This window comes from Ctenopharyngodon idella, chromosome 2 (assembly GCF_019924925.1).
Source record: "Ctenopharyngodon idella isolate HZGC_01 chromosome 2, HZGC01, whole genome shotgun sequence".
Lineage (NCBI taxonomy): Eukaryota > Metazoa > Chordata > Actinopteri > Cypriniformes > Xenocyprididae > Ctenopharyngodon > Ctenopharyngodon idella.
Window position 1 is genome coordinate 8042703 of NC_067221.1, and position 14465 is coordinate 8057167.

The 14465-nt window shown below is 35.3% G+C and overlaps 1 protein-coding gene across 2 annotated transcripts in view; it reads right to left on the minus strand.

The window, feature by feature from the left end:
* tnr (tenascin R (restrictin, janusin)) overlaps positions 1 to 14465 on the minus strand; it is a 164007-nt gene that overhangs the window by 24358 nt on the left and 125184 nt on the right. For both annotated transcript variants that reach the window (XR_007926226.1, XM_051870686.1), the window contains exons 11-17: positions 13357 to 13446; positions 12860 to 13123; positions 9765 to 10031; positions 5193 to 5312; positions 4967 to 5110; positions 1620 to 1739; positions 318 to 461 (exon numbers count right to left, since the gene is read on the minus strand). Coding sequence is in view for 1 of the 2 variants with exons in the window: in XM_051870686.1 (XP_051726646.1) it covers positions 318 to 461; positions 1620 to 1739; positions 4967 to 5110; positions 5193 to 5312; positions 9765 to 10031; positions 12860 to 13123; positions 13357 to 13446 (1149 nt within the window). In the remaining variant the exon portion in view is untranslated. The remainder of the gene's footprint in view (positions 1 to 317; positions 462 to 1619; positions 1740 to 4966; positions 5111 to 5192; positions 5313 to 9764; positions 10032 to 12859; positions 13124 to 13356; positions 13447 to 14465) is intronic.

Sequence of the window (14465 nt, forward strand, 5' to 3'; positions counted from 1 at the left end):
TAGTGAAAAGTAATTTATATTCAAAGTACAAAAAACAAAGCAAAACAGCAGAACACTGCACGCCAACCTTTTAAATGTATTGCGTTATATTTAACCAATATCTGATGGGTCAGTTTGAATGTCTCAGGTTTGGTGTAGTCACATGCCCAAAGAAGCAATAAAAGAAGACACTCCTTCTCTTTTGTTTGGACTCTTCTCTTTACCTTAGCTCTACCTTCCTGAGCAACTAGGTTAAAGAACATTAGGCCTGGAACTAGGAGGTCTCAACCTCCTCTAGTCTGTAATTAGAACACAGGGCACAGAGATGGAGCACTTACGTGTGACAAAGTTGGCGATGACAGTGCCACTGGTGAGAGGACCTTTGGTAGCATAAAGGGCCACTGAGTAGGTGGTGCTGGGAATAAGCTGACTCAGCTGGTACTCCTGCTTGCTACCCTCCACTAAGAAGGTGTCTGCAGTAACTGAAAGGTAAGATCCATTAGTGCAGATGCAAGTGAAGAACTGCCAGGGTTTTGTTTGCAAATATTCTTGGAAACATATATTTTTTTTTAAAGTGATAGCTCACCCAAAAATTCTGTTATCATTTACTCACCTTCAAGTTGTTCCAAACCTGTATGAGTTTCTTTTCCCTGTTGAACACAAAAGAAGATATTGTGAAGAATGTTGGTAATCAAACAGTTGACAACAGCCATTGACTTCCATAGTGTTTTTTTCCTACTATGGAAGTCAATGGCTGTCGTCAACTGTTTGATTATCAACATTCTTCAGAATATCTTCTTTTGTGTTCAAACAGAAAAAATAAATTTATACAGGTTTGGAACAACTTGAGGGTGAGTAAATGATGACAGAATTTTCATTTTTGCGTGAACTGTCCCTTTATACCTATTATAAGTCAAATATTAACTGAATTGACATTTAAACAACAAATATTACAACAGTTTTATTATACAAAAATTGCAATACCTGAATTTATTAATATGACCATGAACTGCATTTGCCCACCAACATACAAAATTATTAACATTAATGACAATTTTGATTTCTAAACATACTTTTTGGATGGTTTCATGCACTCAGAAGACAATAATTCACCGTACAAATAAACTGTGGTCAGCACAGTACCAACAATGTTTATCCTCTGTGTAGGTGAGACCATATTTCACATAGTCTGGGTTGTATTTCTTTTTTTTTTACCTAAAATAGATTTGCTGATGATTTTTAAGGATGTCAAGCAACCTGTCCATGTTGGCATCTACCTAATTTGGCTAGCTTGGCTACCAAGTTACAGATGCAAAATATGGTAGAGTTTGATTGGACGTGCATCTTTGATGTCAAAAAACAAAAGACACAAGAAGCTTTTTCTTCTCCCCTTCTAAAAGTTGATAAGCCAATCTATTTAGCCATCCTAACTACCCATGATTATATGGTTAATTGCATTTTATTATTGTCATTTAGTAAGATCCATTTGCATATGTGCACTGTTTTTTTTTTCTCTGCCGCCTGCAGACCTGAAATAGCAAAGCAGCATATTTTTGTCCATGAGAAGTTACATTTCATTGATTTAAAGAGCAAATGATGCTGATGAAAGATTCACAGAGTTGTGAATGGCCTCCACATACCTTGGTTACGGGTGACGGTGAGCACGTAGTTATCAACACTGGAAACAGGGGGGTTCCAACGTAGCAGAGCCCCCTGAGGTGTGACATTCAATGCGGTGAGCTCCATAGGCATGTCCATAGCTGTGTGGAACAGAGGATTACGTGCAGGTTACAGACAGACAGTCTGAGATAAGCTCAGCCAAGGTAATTGGCAGCAGTTTCATCTTCACCTTCCCCCCCCCCCCCCGTGCAAACGATATTCAGCGGCAATTTAAAATTAGAGCACCTCAGCAGCTTGGAACTAATTTGTTGTGATTATCTGGCTGGAGAAGATCACAATTTCCTTAATTAGCCGACATCGAGGGGGAAATTAGACAGTCAAATGTGTGCAGAGCTCATTCTCAATAGCATTTCCATACAAATGAGTAACGAGAAATGTTGTTCTCTGTAATCATCTATCCATGCTGTGACTTTCACAGATGGCCTTTCTTTTTTCAGACAGGAAAAATCTCACTCTCCTATTTGCACTGTGGCGTACGTCCTCTTAGATGAGGTCAGTGGACTGTAATCGCACATTACCGTCTTCCCATCCTGTCCCACGCACATTTTTGTTCTGCCAGCCTCTCTTGCAATATCACTTCTATAGCTGTAGAGAGCTGACCCTCCCATTAGACACTGTTGACTCTGTTCCAAGAAGTTGTAGTCCCTCTCACAACCTTCCAGAGAAGCTGATCTCCATTGCCTGACAGCAAATCAGAGGCAAAATCCCCATCGCACCTTCCCATCTCTCTGCTTTACCACGTCTTGACATGCCCTGCACTGACAGACTAGGAGGAGAATATCAGTTTTCCCTTATGCAATGAACGTGAACTTGATGATCCCCAGCAGGTCATTAGGCAGAGCTGTGAACCAGAACATACCCGTGAACCAGATACATCATGTTTTATCAACCCCTCTTGTCACTCTTTACATAACAGCCGAAATAAGCCAGACTGTTTTCTATATCCCATTAATAATAAGCTGTTTCCAAAAGATGCATTTTTTAAAGGAAGAGCCGCTCGTCACTTTGCATTGTTACAGCATTGGCGAGATTTGTCAACACAGGCAGCTTGAGATTGTTTGCCTGCCATATTTTTATTAGCTTTGAACAATTCTGTCAGGCTTTAAGTTGCGATGGGGAGTATAGCTGTGTTTTGATGTATAGGCAAACACTTCCTACCTAGTTATTAAGCAAGTCAGCAGTCTTTAAGCAAAGGCCAGCATCTGTTTGTTCTATTGTACTACATCAAATGCTATGACTAATTAGTTAACTTTCTAGGCTTGAGACATAGACTAATTAATTCATTTCAGTGATATAATGCACAGCTGGAACAAAGACCTGTCCAGGAGATTTGTCGATTGAGATGCAAAGTTAAATATAACACTTAAGCAAAACATTGTAAGGTCAAAGTGTCTGAACAGTTTTTGGTTACAAATTTTTATCAATTTTAATGGTAGTCCACTGTATGAAGAATTTTTGGGTATAATATGTCACAGTTTACTTTATTTCGCTATCCTCACTTACATAAATGAACTATAGTGTCCTGCACCCACTAGTAAAAAAAATATAAAAAATATAAAAAATGTCTGAATAATTTTTGGTTTGACTATATATATATATATATATAATTATATATGTATATATAATTATAATTATTTTATGATATTTATTTATTTTCTATATTATATACACACACACACTACACATATATAATTATAAATACTACAGATTATCAGATTATATATATATATATATATATATATATATATATATGCACACACACACACATACATACATAAAAATATATTAATAATAATAATAATCTAAAATCACTCTATATATCATTAATTCATAAAAAGTAAATACATAGATTATTATTATTATTATTCAACAAATTCTACACATTATCATTCAAAAGTGTGTGGTCGGCAAGATTTTTTAATGTTTTTGAAATAAGTCTCTTCTGCTCACCAAGGCTGCATTAATTTGATCAAAGATACAGTAAAACAGTGATAATGTGAAATATTATTACAATTTAAAATAACTGCTTTCTATTTTAATACATTTTAAAATGTAATTTATTCCTGTTATGGCAAAGTTGAAATTTCATCAGCCATTTCTAATATGCTGATTTGCTGCTCAAGAAACATTTCTTACTAATATTATCAAAAATATATTTATATATATATATAAGAAAACGTAATAATTGAACGTAATCATTTTTTTCAAGATTATTTAAAATAGATATATTTTGTAACATTAAAAATTTTGTATATAGTGTCACTTTTGATCAATTTAATGCATCCTTAATGAGTAAAAGTATTAATTTCTTTTAAAAAAATCATACTTTTACTTTCTTTTGAATGGTAGTGTGTGTGTGTGTGTGAGAACACACATATATATATATATATATAGTCAAACCAAAAATTATTCATACATTTTTGATATTTTTTTACTAGTGGGTGCAGGACACTATAGTTCATTTATGTAAGTGAGGATAGCGAAATAAAGTAAACTGTGACATATTATACCCAAAAATTATTCATACAGTGGACTACCAGTAAAACTGATAAAAATTTGGAACCAAAAATTATTCAGACACTTTGACCTGACCATGTTTTGCTTAAGTGTTATCTGACATAATTAAGATAATTTTTTTCTGACACAGTTTAACTCTGAGATCTTGTCATATTTTATTACCATTTTTTAAACTATAGTGAATAAACTATTAATGAATGAAATGTTCAAGGTGTCTGAATAAATTTTGGTTTGACTGTATATATATATATATATATATATATATATATATATATATATATATATAATTAGAATAGAATAATCCTCATTAGAATGATCAAGAGTTTTAATCAGCAGGGTAAAGATCAAATTTCTGCACAACATCTGATGGAAATTTACTGTGAGAGAACTTTAATTAGTGAACGAGACACAATCCAATCATAGTACTAGGTGCCTGTCACCGCCGTGTGGTGCTGTTCAAGTACGACGGCAGGTAAGCATCCCTACTGATCACTGATTCCATTAGTAAAATTTCATTTCACTTCTGCGAGATGGCTGGCAGCCTCCCAGAGGACGGGCGGAACGCACAGGGTGAGAGATGGTACTCATCACATGGTAAATGATGTGCATCATTCCTCAGACTGTCATCCACATTTCTATCAAATCAAAGTTCTGTGACGAACGAGGCTATGAGAGCACATCCTTCACGAAATACCAAAAGACATCTCCTAGGGTAAATTAGAATACTAGTCTGGAGAATGTGCAGTAGTATGTGATTAGTCTCTGAGTAATTGACTGAGAACAGAAATACCTGTGAAGACAGTAGTGGTGATGACCTTGCTCTCTTGGCTTCCTCTCACTGCGTTCAGCTTGATTTCGTACTCTGTTGCTGGATGGAGGCTGGTTAGGGTGTAGTTGGTGACATCATTGTCAATCACCACATTGTCCATCCTACCTGTGAGACGATTACAAACAGTAATGCTGGATTATTTGTCTAATTTGTTCAACATGATTTAAATATACTGTGGAGGAATTACCTTTTGGTGATTGGTAAGACATTTTGTAGTAATCAAAGGGTGCGAGTGGCTGAATCCATGATATGGTTACAGATTCCTCAGTGACGTACAGCACAGTCATGTCTCTGGGAGGATCCATTCCTGCATCAAGATGACCATGAGTAAGAACTAAAGTATATTTCATTGAAATCTACACTACTGTTTAAAAGTTTTTTTTTTTTTTGAAAGAAATTAATACTTTAATTTAGCAAGGGTGCATTAAATTGATCAAAAGTGACAGTAAAGATATTTATTTCGTTAACACTTTATTTTACAGTGCCGTAGTTACATGTTACTACATGTACTTACTATAGTAATAACAGTAAATTATGCACAATTACAAGTAACTAACCCTAAACCAAATCCTAACCCTAACTGTAACTCTATCTTAAGTACATGTAGTTAATTAATAGTACTCAGTACTTATTTGAGTAATTACAATGTAACTACGGCACTTTAAAATAAAGTAACCAATATTTCTATTTCAAATAAATTCTGTTCTTTTGAACTTTCAAAGAATCCTAAAGAAAAAAATGTACCACAGTTTCCACAAAATATTATGTAGCAGAACCAAATCAACATAGAATGATATCACTAAAGACACTGAAGACTGGAGTAATGGCTGCTGAAAATTCAGCTTTGCCATCACAGGAATAAACTGTGTTTCAAAAAATATTAACAATTACACATACACAATACACAATAGTGTAATGATGGGCAATTTCAAAACACTTGGCAGTTTGATACGCTCACCGAACCACTGATTAGAAACAAAAGATTCATAAAGCTTCAAAGCTTCATGAAGCAGTGTTTTGAAATCACTAGATATTGTTGAATAAAGTCGTTATTTTGTTTTTTTGGTGCACAAAAAGTATTCTCGTCGCTTCATAACATTAAGGTTGAACCACTGTAGTCACATGAACTGTTTTAAATATGTCTTTAGCAGCTTTCTGGGCATTTGAAAGTGTTAATTATCTTGCTAGCAATGGAGGCCACACTGAGCCATCGGATTTCATCAAAAATATCTTAATTTGTGTTCCGAAGATGAACAAAGGTCTTACGGGTTGTTATTATTATTATTAGTCTCCATTATATTTGCATGCTTCATGTGTTATTCATTTCAAAGGAATACACATTGTAATTCTTTTCTTTTCTCTTGTCATTTATTTCCTATTTGTGTTTGTCAACAGGCCCTAGAGAGAAGGAGGAGTATGAGTATGCTGGACACACGACACTCTTCACAAGGACATTTACATTGTTATTGTCTGCTGCTGTCCAGCAGGGACTCTTTCATGATTTGTTTATCTGTCCCAATAGCTCTTAGCATTGCAAAAGCAAAGGTTAGACTGCCTCTGAAAACAGCTAAACAGACTAACAGTCGTTCTGGAGCTTTCTGACAATTGAGAGGGAAATAAACAGATTTAATCTTGCCATTATTGAAGTGGCCAGTCCTTAAAATGAGTGGAAAGCCATTCACACCTCCCCATATTCATTAGACTAATGCATTCAATTCATAAACTATGGGTGGCAATTCATAAACAGGTTGTCAACCTCATTTAAATGCTTTCAGGATGAAATATTCCTCAGTAAATGAGTTGTGATTATTCATGTATGCATATCTTAATTTATTTTCCACTCAGCAGAGCAGTCAATAAATATATGTTCAGACTTTGTATAAAGGGCACAAAGAACAACTCTTTTTTTCAGTCTGTTCCATCTCCATTTATTCTGTTTCTTATTGTTGAGCATATGGTGACCTTCTATTCACTTATGCTAATGTAAAGAGTGTTAATGTGTGAAAATATGGTTTCTAACTAAAGCAGGAACATGTCGAAAATGTACTAAACACATTTCTAAGCTAACAAGCTTTAAAACACATCAGACCATGAAAGGTGCAAGTACTTAAAGTGTTCATGTACATATCCCATCTTTATATAATAATATCATGCAAAGTAAAAGTTGAAACTTTTACTTTATTTAACTAATCAAGCTGCTGTGCAGGTGGTCCTCTGCAGAGTTGATTTCTATGTTTAGAAATAGCTCCGAGACAATATCTCCTTTGGCAACTGCAAATATCAGTTCACTGACAGAACAGCTGAATTATTCTTGACACCTCCACATTCAGAGAGAGGTAATTAGGGGAGGATTACATACTGTTGAATTAATTAAGACACAAAAGGGTGAAAAATCTGCTGTGCAGCTGTGTGCAGGAATCATAATGAGGAAATACAGCAGGTATAGTTCTGCGCACGCTCACAAATAACTGTCTTGTGACATTTATAAAATGGAAACAAATATAAAAACCTTAAAGTGTTCCCTAATAAAACGAAACACTGTGAATCTAGTGTGAACATGCAAATGTTACACTTTTCTTAATCGATTTCCACAAACTGAAGGATTGTATAAGAATTAACACAACCATTTAAACAGTCTCTTAATTTAGTAAAACGGTCCATAATGTAGCACATTATTGTCAGTACAGCACTGCATTTCATTGTGAAGTGTCATTTTCATTTTTCTTCTCAATAAAGATAGCTCTTTTTCTTGAAATTTCTGTAAATTTACATATTTATCATCCCTCTAATTTCTGTTAAGCCAGAGAATTTCATTAACATCAAACAATATGCATTTCTCAAGTAATGGATTTAAGTAAAGAACAGTGTGAATGCTGAATCCATAAATGGCACAAATGTACTTCAATATCTCTGCAGGCCTTTTTTATTGCTTGGAAAAGAGTTTCTTTGTCACAAGGTTGTGGTTTAACACTTTTTATATCTACTGTAATAAGAGAAGAACTCAACAACTGGATTCAGAAATGGAGAATATGGTAATAGGCCACCATCACAAAATAATAGGTTTTCACTGATGACTCTAATACAAATAGCAAAGTCATAATAGTTGATAATTTCATAAATTGAACTTCCTGTGCTGTGTGCATTACAAACCCAGCAGGTATCAATATGGTGCTATTTGACAGCATGCCATGTGCTTCTGAGAATATGGCATTTTTGTTGTCTGAATCAACTGTTTTTGAATGCAAGAAGCATGGATCAGAGAAATTTGAAATGTTTCATGAAAATGGTGCATGTACCATTTTTGAGTACTAATCTAAAGGGTTAGTTCACCCAAAAATGTAAGACCTTCAATGTAAGACCTTCAAATGTTCACCTGTAAGACCTTCGCTCATCTTTGAAACACAAATTAAGATATTTTTAATGAAATGCGATGGCTCAGTGAGGCCGCCTTTGCCAGCAAGATAATTAACACTTTCAGATGCCCAGAAGGTACTAAAGACATATTTAAAACAGTTCATGTGACTACAGTGGTTCAACCTTAATGTTATGAAGCGACGAGAATACTTTTTGTGCAGCAAAATACTAAATAACGACTTTTTTCAACAATATCTAGTGATGGTCAATTTCCAAACACTGCTTCATGAAGCTTCGAAGCTTTACAAATCTTTTGTTTCGAATCAGTGGTTCGGAGCGTGTATCAAACTGCCAAAGTCACGCCCCCCAGTGGTGAACCATTGAAATTTCGAAACACTTACGATGTAACAAAGTCTCATTTACTGAAATCATGTGACTTTGGCAGTTTGATACGCGCTCCGAACCACTGATTCGAAACAAAAGATTCGTAAAGCTTCATGAAGCAGCATTTAAAAATGCCCATCACTAGATATTGTTGAATAAAGTCGTTATTTTGTTTTTTTGGTGCACAAAAAGTATTCTTGTCGCTTAATAACATTAAGGTTGAACCACTGTAGTCACATGAACTGTTTTAAATATGTCTTTAGTACCTTTCTGGGCATCGGATTTCATCAAAAATATCTTAATTTGTGTTCCGAAGATGAACGAAGGTCTTACGGGTGTGGAACGACATGAGGGTGAGTAATTAATGACAGAATTTTCATTTTTGGGGAAACTAACCCTTTAACAGGGTTAAAAGTCTTAGTTGCAGTGTCAGTGTCATTGGACAAATGCAGCAGCAATCCATTTACATAAAGTCTCAAGTACCGCACATCCTCATATTATCACTTTGCCGAATGTACCATCAAGTTTTTCCTGAATGGACTTTTCCGACTAAAAAGGTAAAAATGAAACGGCCTCTTCTCCACTCCAATTGTTGCGTTTTCCGCTGCTATTTAACATTTTTCCCCTTAAACGTTTATGCAATATGCTATGTTTCCGTGCCTGTCCAAAGCATGTGAATATAAGGCATGCTATTGGCTGTCTGGTTCTAAACATCTAGCTGTAACATTCTAACACTGCATTGTTTCACACCCCCTTCTAAATTACAAGTGTGAAATGTTCCTCTACCTAGAGTTAATAGCAGGGTTTAGAATGATGATAACCCGGGGGTAAGCACAGTGTGAAAAGCCCTTCTGTTTAAGAAAAGTGCATTGTGCATTGGGTTAGTTTGTAAAAATGTGTAAAATCAATTGATAAAATAAGAAAATATATATATTTTCAGACATTAAATAAACACACTTAACTCCCTCAGACATACTGTATAAAAAATATTCTTGAGAATCACATTCATTAGTCTTAATACCTGTTGTGACTGAGCCTATTACTGGCTTTGAGGTCACATTGCCGTGCATGGTAACCAAGGTAACAGTGTACCGCCTGGAGGGCAGGAGACCAGTGAGGGTGATTCTGGTTTTGGACCCATCTAGAGCAATTTCAGAATCATCATTCGAGTCCTGAGCACTGTAGTTCAAGATGAATGCGTCAGCAGGCGGTGCCGGTGCACTCCACGCCACAGTCAATGAATCAGATGTGACTTCAGAGAAGAAGAGCTGCGTGATAGGGCGGAACCCTGAAATTGAATGACAACAATGATATTACGAAATGGTGGCTCCTGTGATTAAAGATCTCTTAAATGATTGGCACATCCTCACAGGAAGGAGGAAAGAAGAATACAAGAACGAAGAACAATGAGGTGATCGGATGAAGTTTGCAGAAGAGATGCAGCCACACAGCAGATATCAAGCAAATGATGGAAACTGAATGAAGAAAAGTGAAAAAATGGTGATGAATTATGATACAATCTTGATCCTGTAGATGTAAATGTGTTGATGCACCAGGCCAAAGCAAGTGATTGAGTGATAACAACAAAGACAAAAATGCATAAGGAAGATAAAACCTGAAGAGTTATTTCTTTGGTAGATGTAAAATGTAATGAAGTGAAGCAGTGTTTCCCAACAAGGGATTCTCTAACCCGAATTCTGTGATAGAAATGTTAAATTAGAGCTGTTTAATGCAATAATTTAGCACATTAATTAATGATGGAATAATGAAATAATGACGAAATAATAATAATAATAAAAAAAAAATCCCGTAAATCCCATAAAAAGGGATTTCTTTTTTTACAACTGTTACAGCCAACACACCTCACCAAACCACACTACCGAGAGCAGACAGAGCCAAAAAAAGCTGGACAGAGTGCAGAATGAAACGAGAAAAAGAACGAAAGAGAAAGCAGCGTTCTAAAAACTAGAAAAACAATAATAAAAAAATTATCACAGATGGAATACAAAAACATGTCCTGTGTAAACAGCTTTTAAATAAACCTCACAGGGGACAAGTGGCGTAAACATAGCCATTATGTTAAGACTGCGTCTTAAAGGGATAGTTCACCCAAAAGTGAAAATGATCCCATGATTTACTCACTCTCAAGCCATCCTAGGTATATATGACTAACTTCTTTCAGACGAACACAATCGGAGATGTATTTAAAAATATCCTGGCTCTCCAAAGATTTATAAAGGTAGCGAACGGAGGGCCTGTTTTTAAGCCAAAAATAAATGCATCCATCTATCATGAATATAATCCATATGGCTCCAGGGGGTTAATAAAGGCATTCTGAAATGAAGCGAAACTTTATAATCTAAAATAACTAGCTTCTGCCAAATGACCGTACGCATACTATGCAAGTCGACTTGTGCCAAATGAGTAACCCCTAGCGCGATGTATGACGCAGGATGTAGGAGTAGTTTAAACAAATAGGGCTGTGCAACAAACTCAAGCTCCTCTTCTCTTATATCGAAATCCTCTGACATTTCTCTTAAAATTTCTCGTTTTAGACTCCTAATTTGTGTTTTGTTTTGCTCTATCCTCTGAGCTTCTGTGTCATTGCATCATGAGTCAGGTCAGAGGTCACCCTTCCACCGTAAATCGATGCGTACGGCCGTATGCAGGAAGATCGTTATTTTACTTTTTAAAGTTTTAAATATGGATATTTTTCTTACAAAAACACATCACTTCATTTCAGAAGGTCTTTATTAACCCTCAGGAGCCATATGGATTATTTTTTATGGTGGATGGATGCATTTATTTTGGCCTTCAAAATTCGCCCCTCCTCCACTACCATTATAAATCTTTGGAGAGCCAGGACATTTTTAAATATATCTCCGATTGTGTTCGTCTGAAAGAATGGTGGTGAGTAAATCATGGGATAATTTTCCTTTTTGGGTGAACTATCCCTTTAAGGCTAGGACACACCACACTAGTTGGACGCCGACAGGGTTTTTTGGTCCGATTCAGAATGTTGAATCGGCCTCGGGCCATCATTTAGAGAGAGCTCTGATTGGCTGTTCAGCTTAGCAAACGAGTCGGTGAACGAGATTAAAAGCGAAACTGATGAAAGCGAGCAAAGAAGTCAAGACGGTATAACAGAAGGCTGTTATAATTTTAGGTCATCTTACCTGAGCATTCAAATGCACGAATATTTTCATAACACGAGCAGAGTTGAATGAAGAATGTGATCAGTATGATTGATGTTCAAAATGGTAAGCAAGCTCTGCTTTGTTTACAGTTTGTATATCTGCAGTCCTAGTTTCGGTTTCCCTTTTTGAATGACGAAAATAGACAGAATGCACATGCTACTTGACAGTCGCCTTTAGTCCTTTTGATGTGAAAATATAAATGTCTTTATATTTTAATTTAATAATTCACTTGTCTGCCACAATAGTAATGGCTATAAATTGTCTTAATTTTCTCATACAGTTACAATATATGCAATTTATTGTTTCAAATTTCTTTTTAATTGATTGACATCCCTAATAAAGAAAATTATCTATAAACGGTTTTCTATTTGATCATTTTAATTTCATACTTTTTTAATTAGGGCTATCAACAAATCACATGATCTTATTAGTAGATATTAAGCAAATGGAGACTGGATGAAGAAAAGTGGAAATGGTGATGAAATATGATAAAATCTTGATGCTGTAGATATATAAGAGTTGATAAGCCAGACAAATCCAAGTGATAACAATAGACAAAATGTTACATAAGCAAAATGATTAAATATGTTCATTCGACTGATTAAAAAAAAAGGGAACCCCTGAAGTAAATGACAGATGTATGGTTGAATTTTGATGAAAGATGATTAGAAGTGACTAGAAACAAACCTGCTGGAGAAAAAAAAAAAAAAATCTACAGGAGCTGTTGAATTTTCTTTGCAAAGAGTTAACACTGAAGCAAAAGTCTTACTCCTACACCATGCTGCATTCCTCATGCAATTATCGAAGAGATTAACGAGAGACTTCTGGCCAAAACTGACATGACATGTCATGTCATGAGGCAGTGCTTTGGACACTCAACAGTGATTCCTGTACTCGAGTTCCCAAAAGATCAAATTACCTGTGAAGGCATCAATAGTGGCTGCAGTGCTCTGCTGCCTGCCTCTCTGTGCTGCAACTGTAATGGTGTACTCTGTGCCCGGCTCTAGACCTGTCAGTGTGGTGGTGGTGACGTCCTTGGGCACCGTAAGCTCTGTTGTGACTCCAGTGGAGGATGTGTAGGTCACCCTATAGTGGTCAATAGGCCCCTGCACTGTACCCCACAACAGCGTGATGGTGTTGTCAGTGGAGGCTGTGACAGTCAAATCCAAGGGGACATCCAGACCTAAAAATTACAGAGTACACTGAGGATGTTTCAAGGTTTGTAATGGGAATATTAAACTGTTTGGTTCAGTAAACCTTGAGCATATTTTTATGCCATCACAAACATCATATATCAGTTCTACCGGCAAAAACAGATTTGCACGGTCTGCAGCAGGAATACAAACTCCATACTATTGAAAAGAAATTTATTTCACTGTGATATGGCAACGGCAGACCCATAAGCTTCTAGCTTACCCGTTCTGGCATTCATCGTTGCTGGGGTGCTTTGGTTGGCACCTACAACAGCTGAAATTCCTATGCCATACTCAGTGCCAGGCAGTAAATCTAAAGAAGAAAGAAAGTGAAAGAGCAAATGAAAGAGAGAGATAAAAAAAAAGATCAATACATTTAGCACATGAGCAATTTATTTTGTTGTCACTATATAAGCAAGCATAAAAATAGATTTGTGGGTGCTCACAATTAACTCATAATGAGATGAAAAACATCAGGAGCAAACACCTTGATGTAACATGTAATACATTTGAGAAACATAAATACACTTATTTTCAACACTTATTGTCAGAAATGTTGATTACTTGAACAAAAAAGCTGTTCAAGAGAAAAAAAAAAATCAGCATGGCAGCAAATTTAAAAGAGGTTGAGGATTCACTTTAAAATTTTCCACTGAGTCAAAATGGCCTGTATCCACGCAAATCTAAAACAAATTTGTACTACAACTGTACTTTGTGTACGAATATTTAAGAGCACTAAAAAGATTACACTGACTGTAATATTAATCACCATTCACGTTTTTGGAGAAGTTAATAATAGAATAAATGGGTAACACTTTACAATACGGTCTTATTTGTCAGTTAACGTATTAACTAACACAAACTAACAGGGCAATACATTTGTAACATTATTTATTAATCTTTGTTAATGTTAGTTAATAAAAATCCAGCTGTTCATTGTTTGTTCATGTTAGTTCACAGAGCATTAGCTATTTAACAAATACAACATTATATGTATTAGTAAATGTTAAAATTAACATTCACTAAGATTAATAAAAGCTGTAGAAGTATTGCTCATTCTTAGTTCATGTTAACTAAAGTAGTTAACTAATGTTAACTAATGAAACCTTATTGTAATGCCTTTATGATGTACTCAAAGACCTCAATTCATCATAGTGACAATGTAATATATATATATATATATATAAAAGATATATTTATAAATTTAAAATGTTATGATTAATATGAATGTGGGATGACAAGCTGTTTAATAATGTTAAAGCTTTTTTAATCTTAAATTTGAATTTTAAACCAATTGTTTTTTAAATAAAAGAATTTTAAAGAATTTTTAAT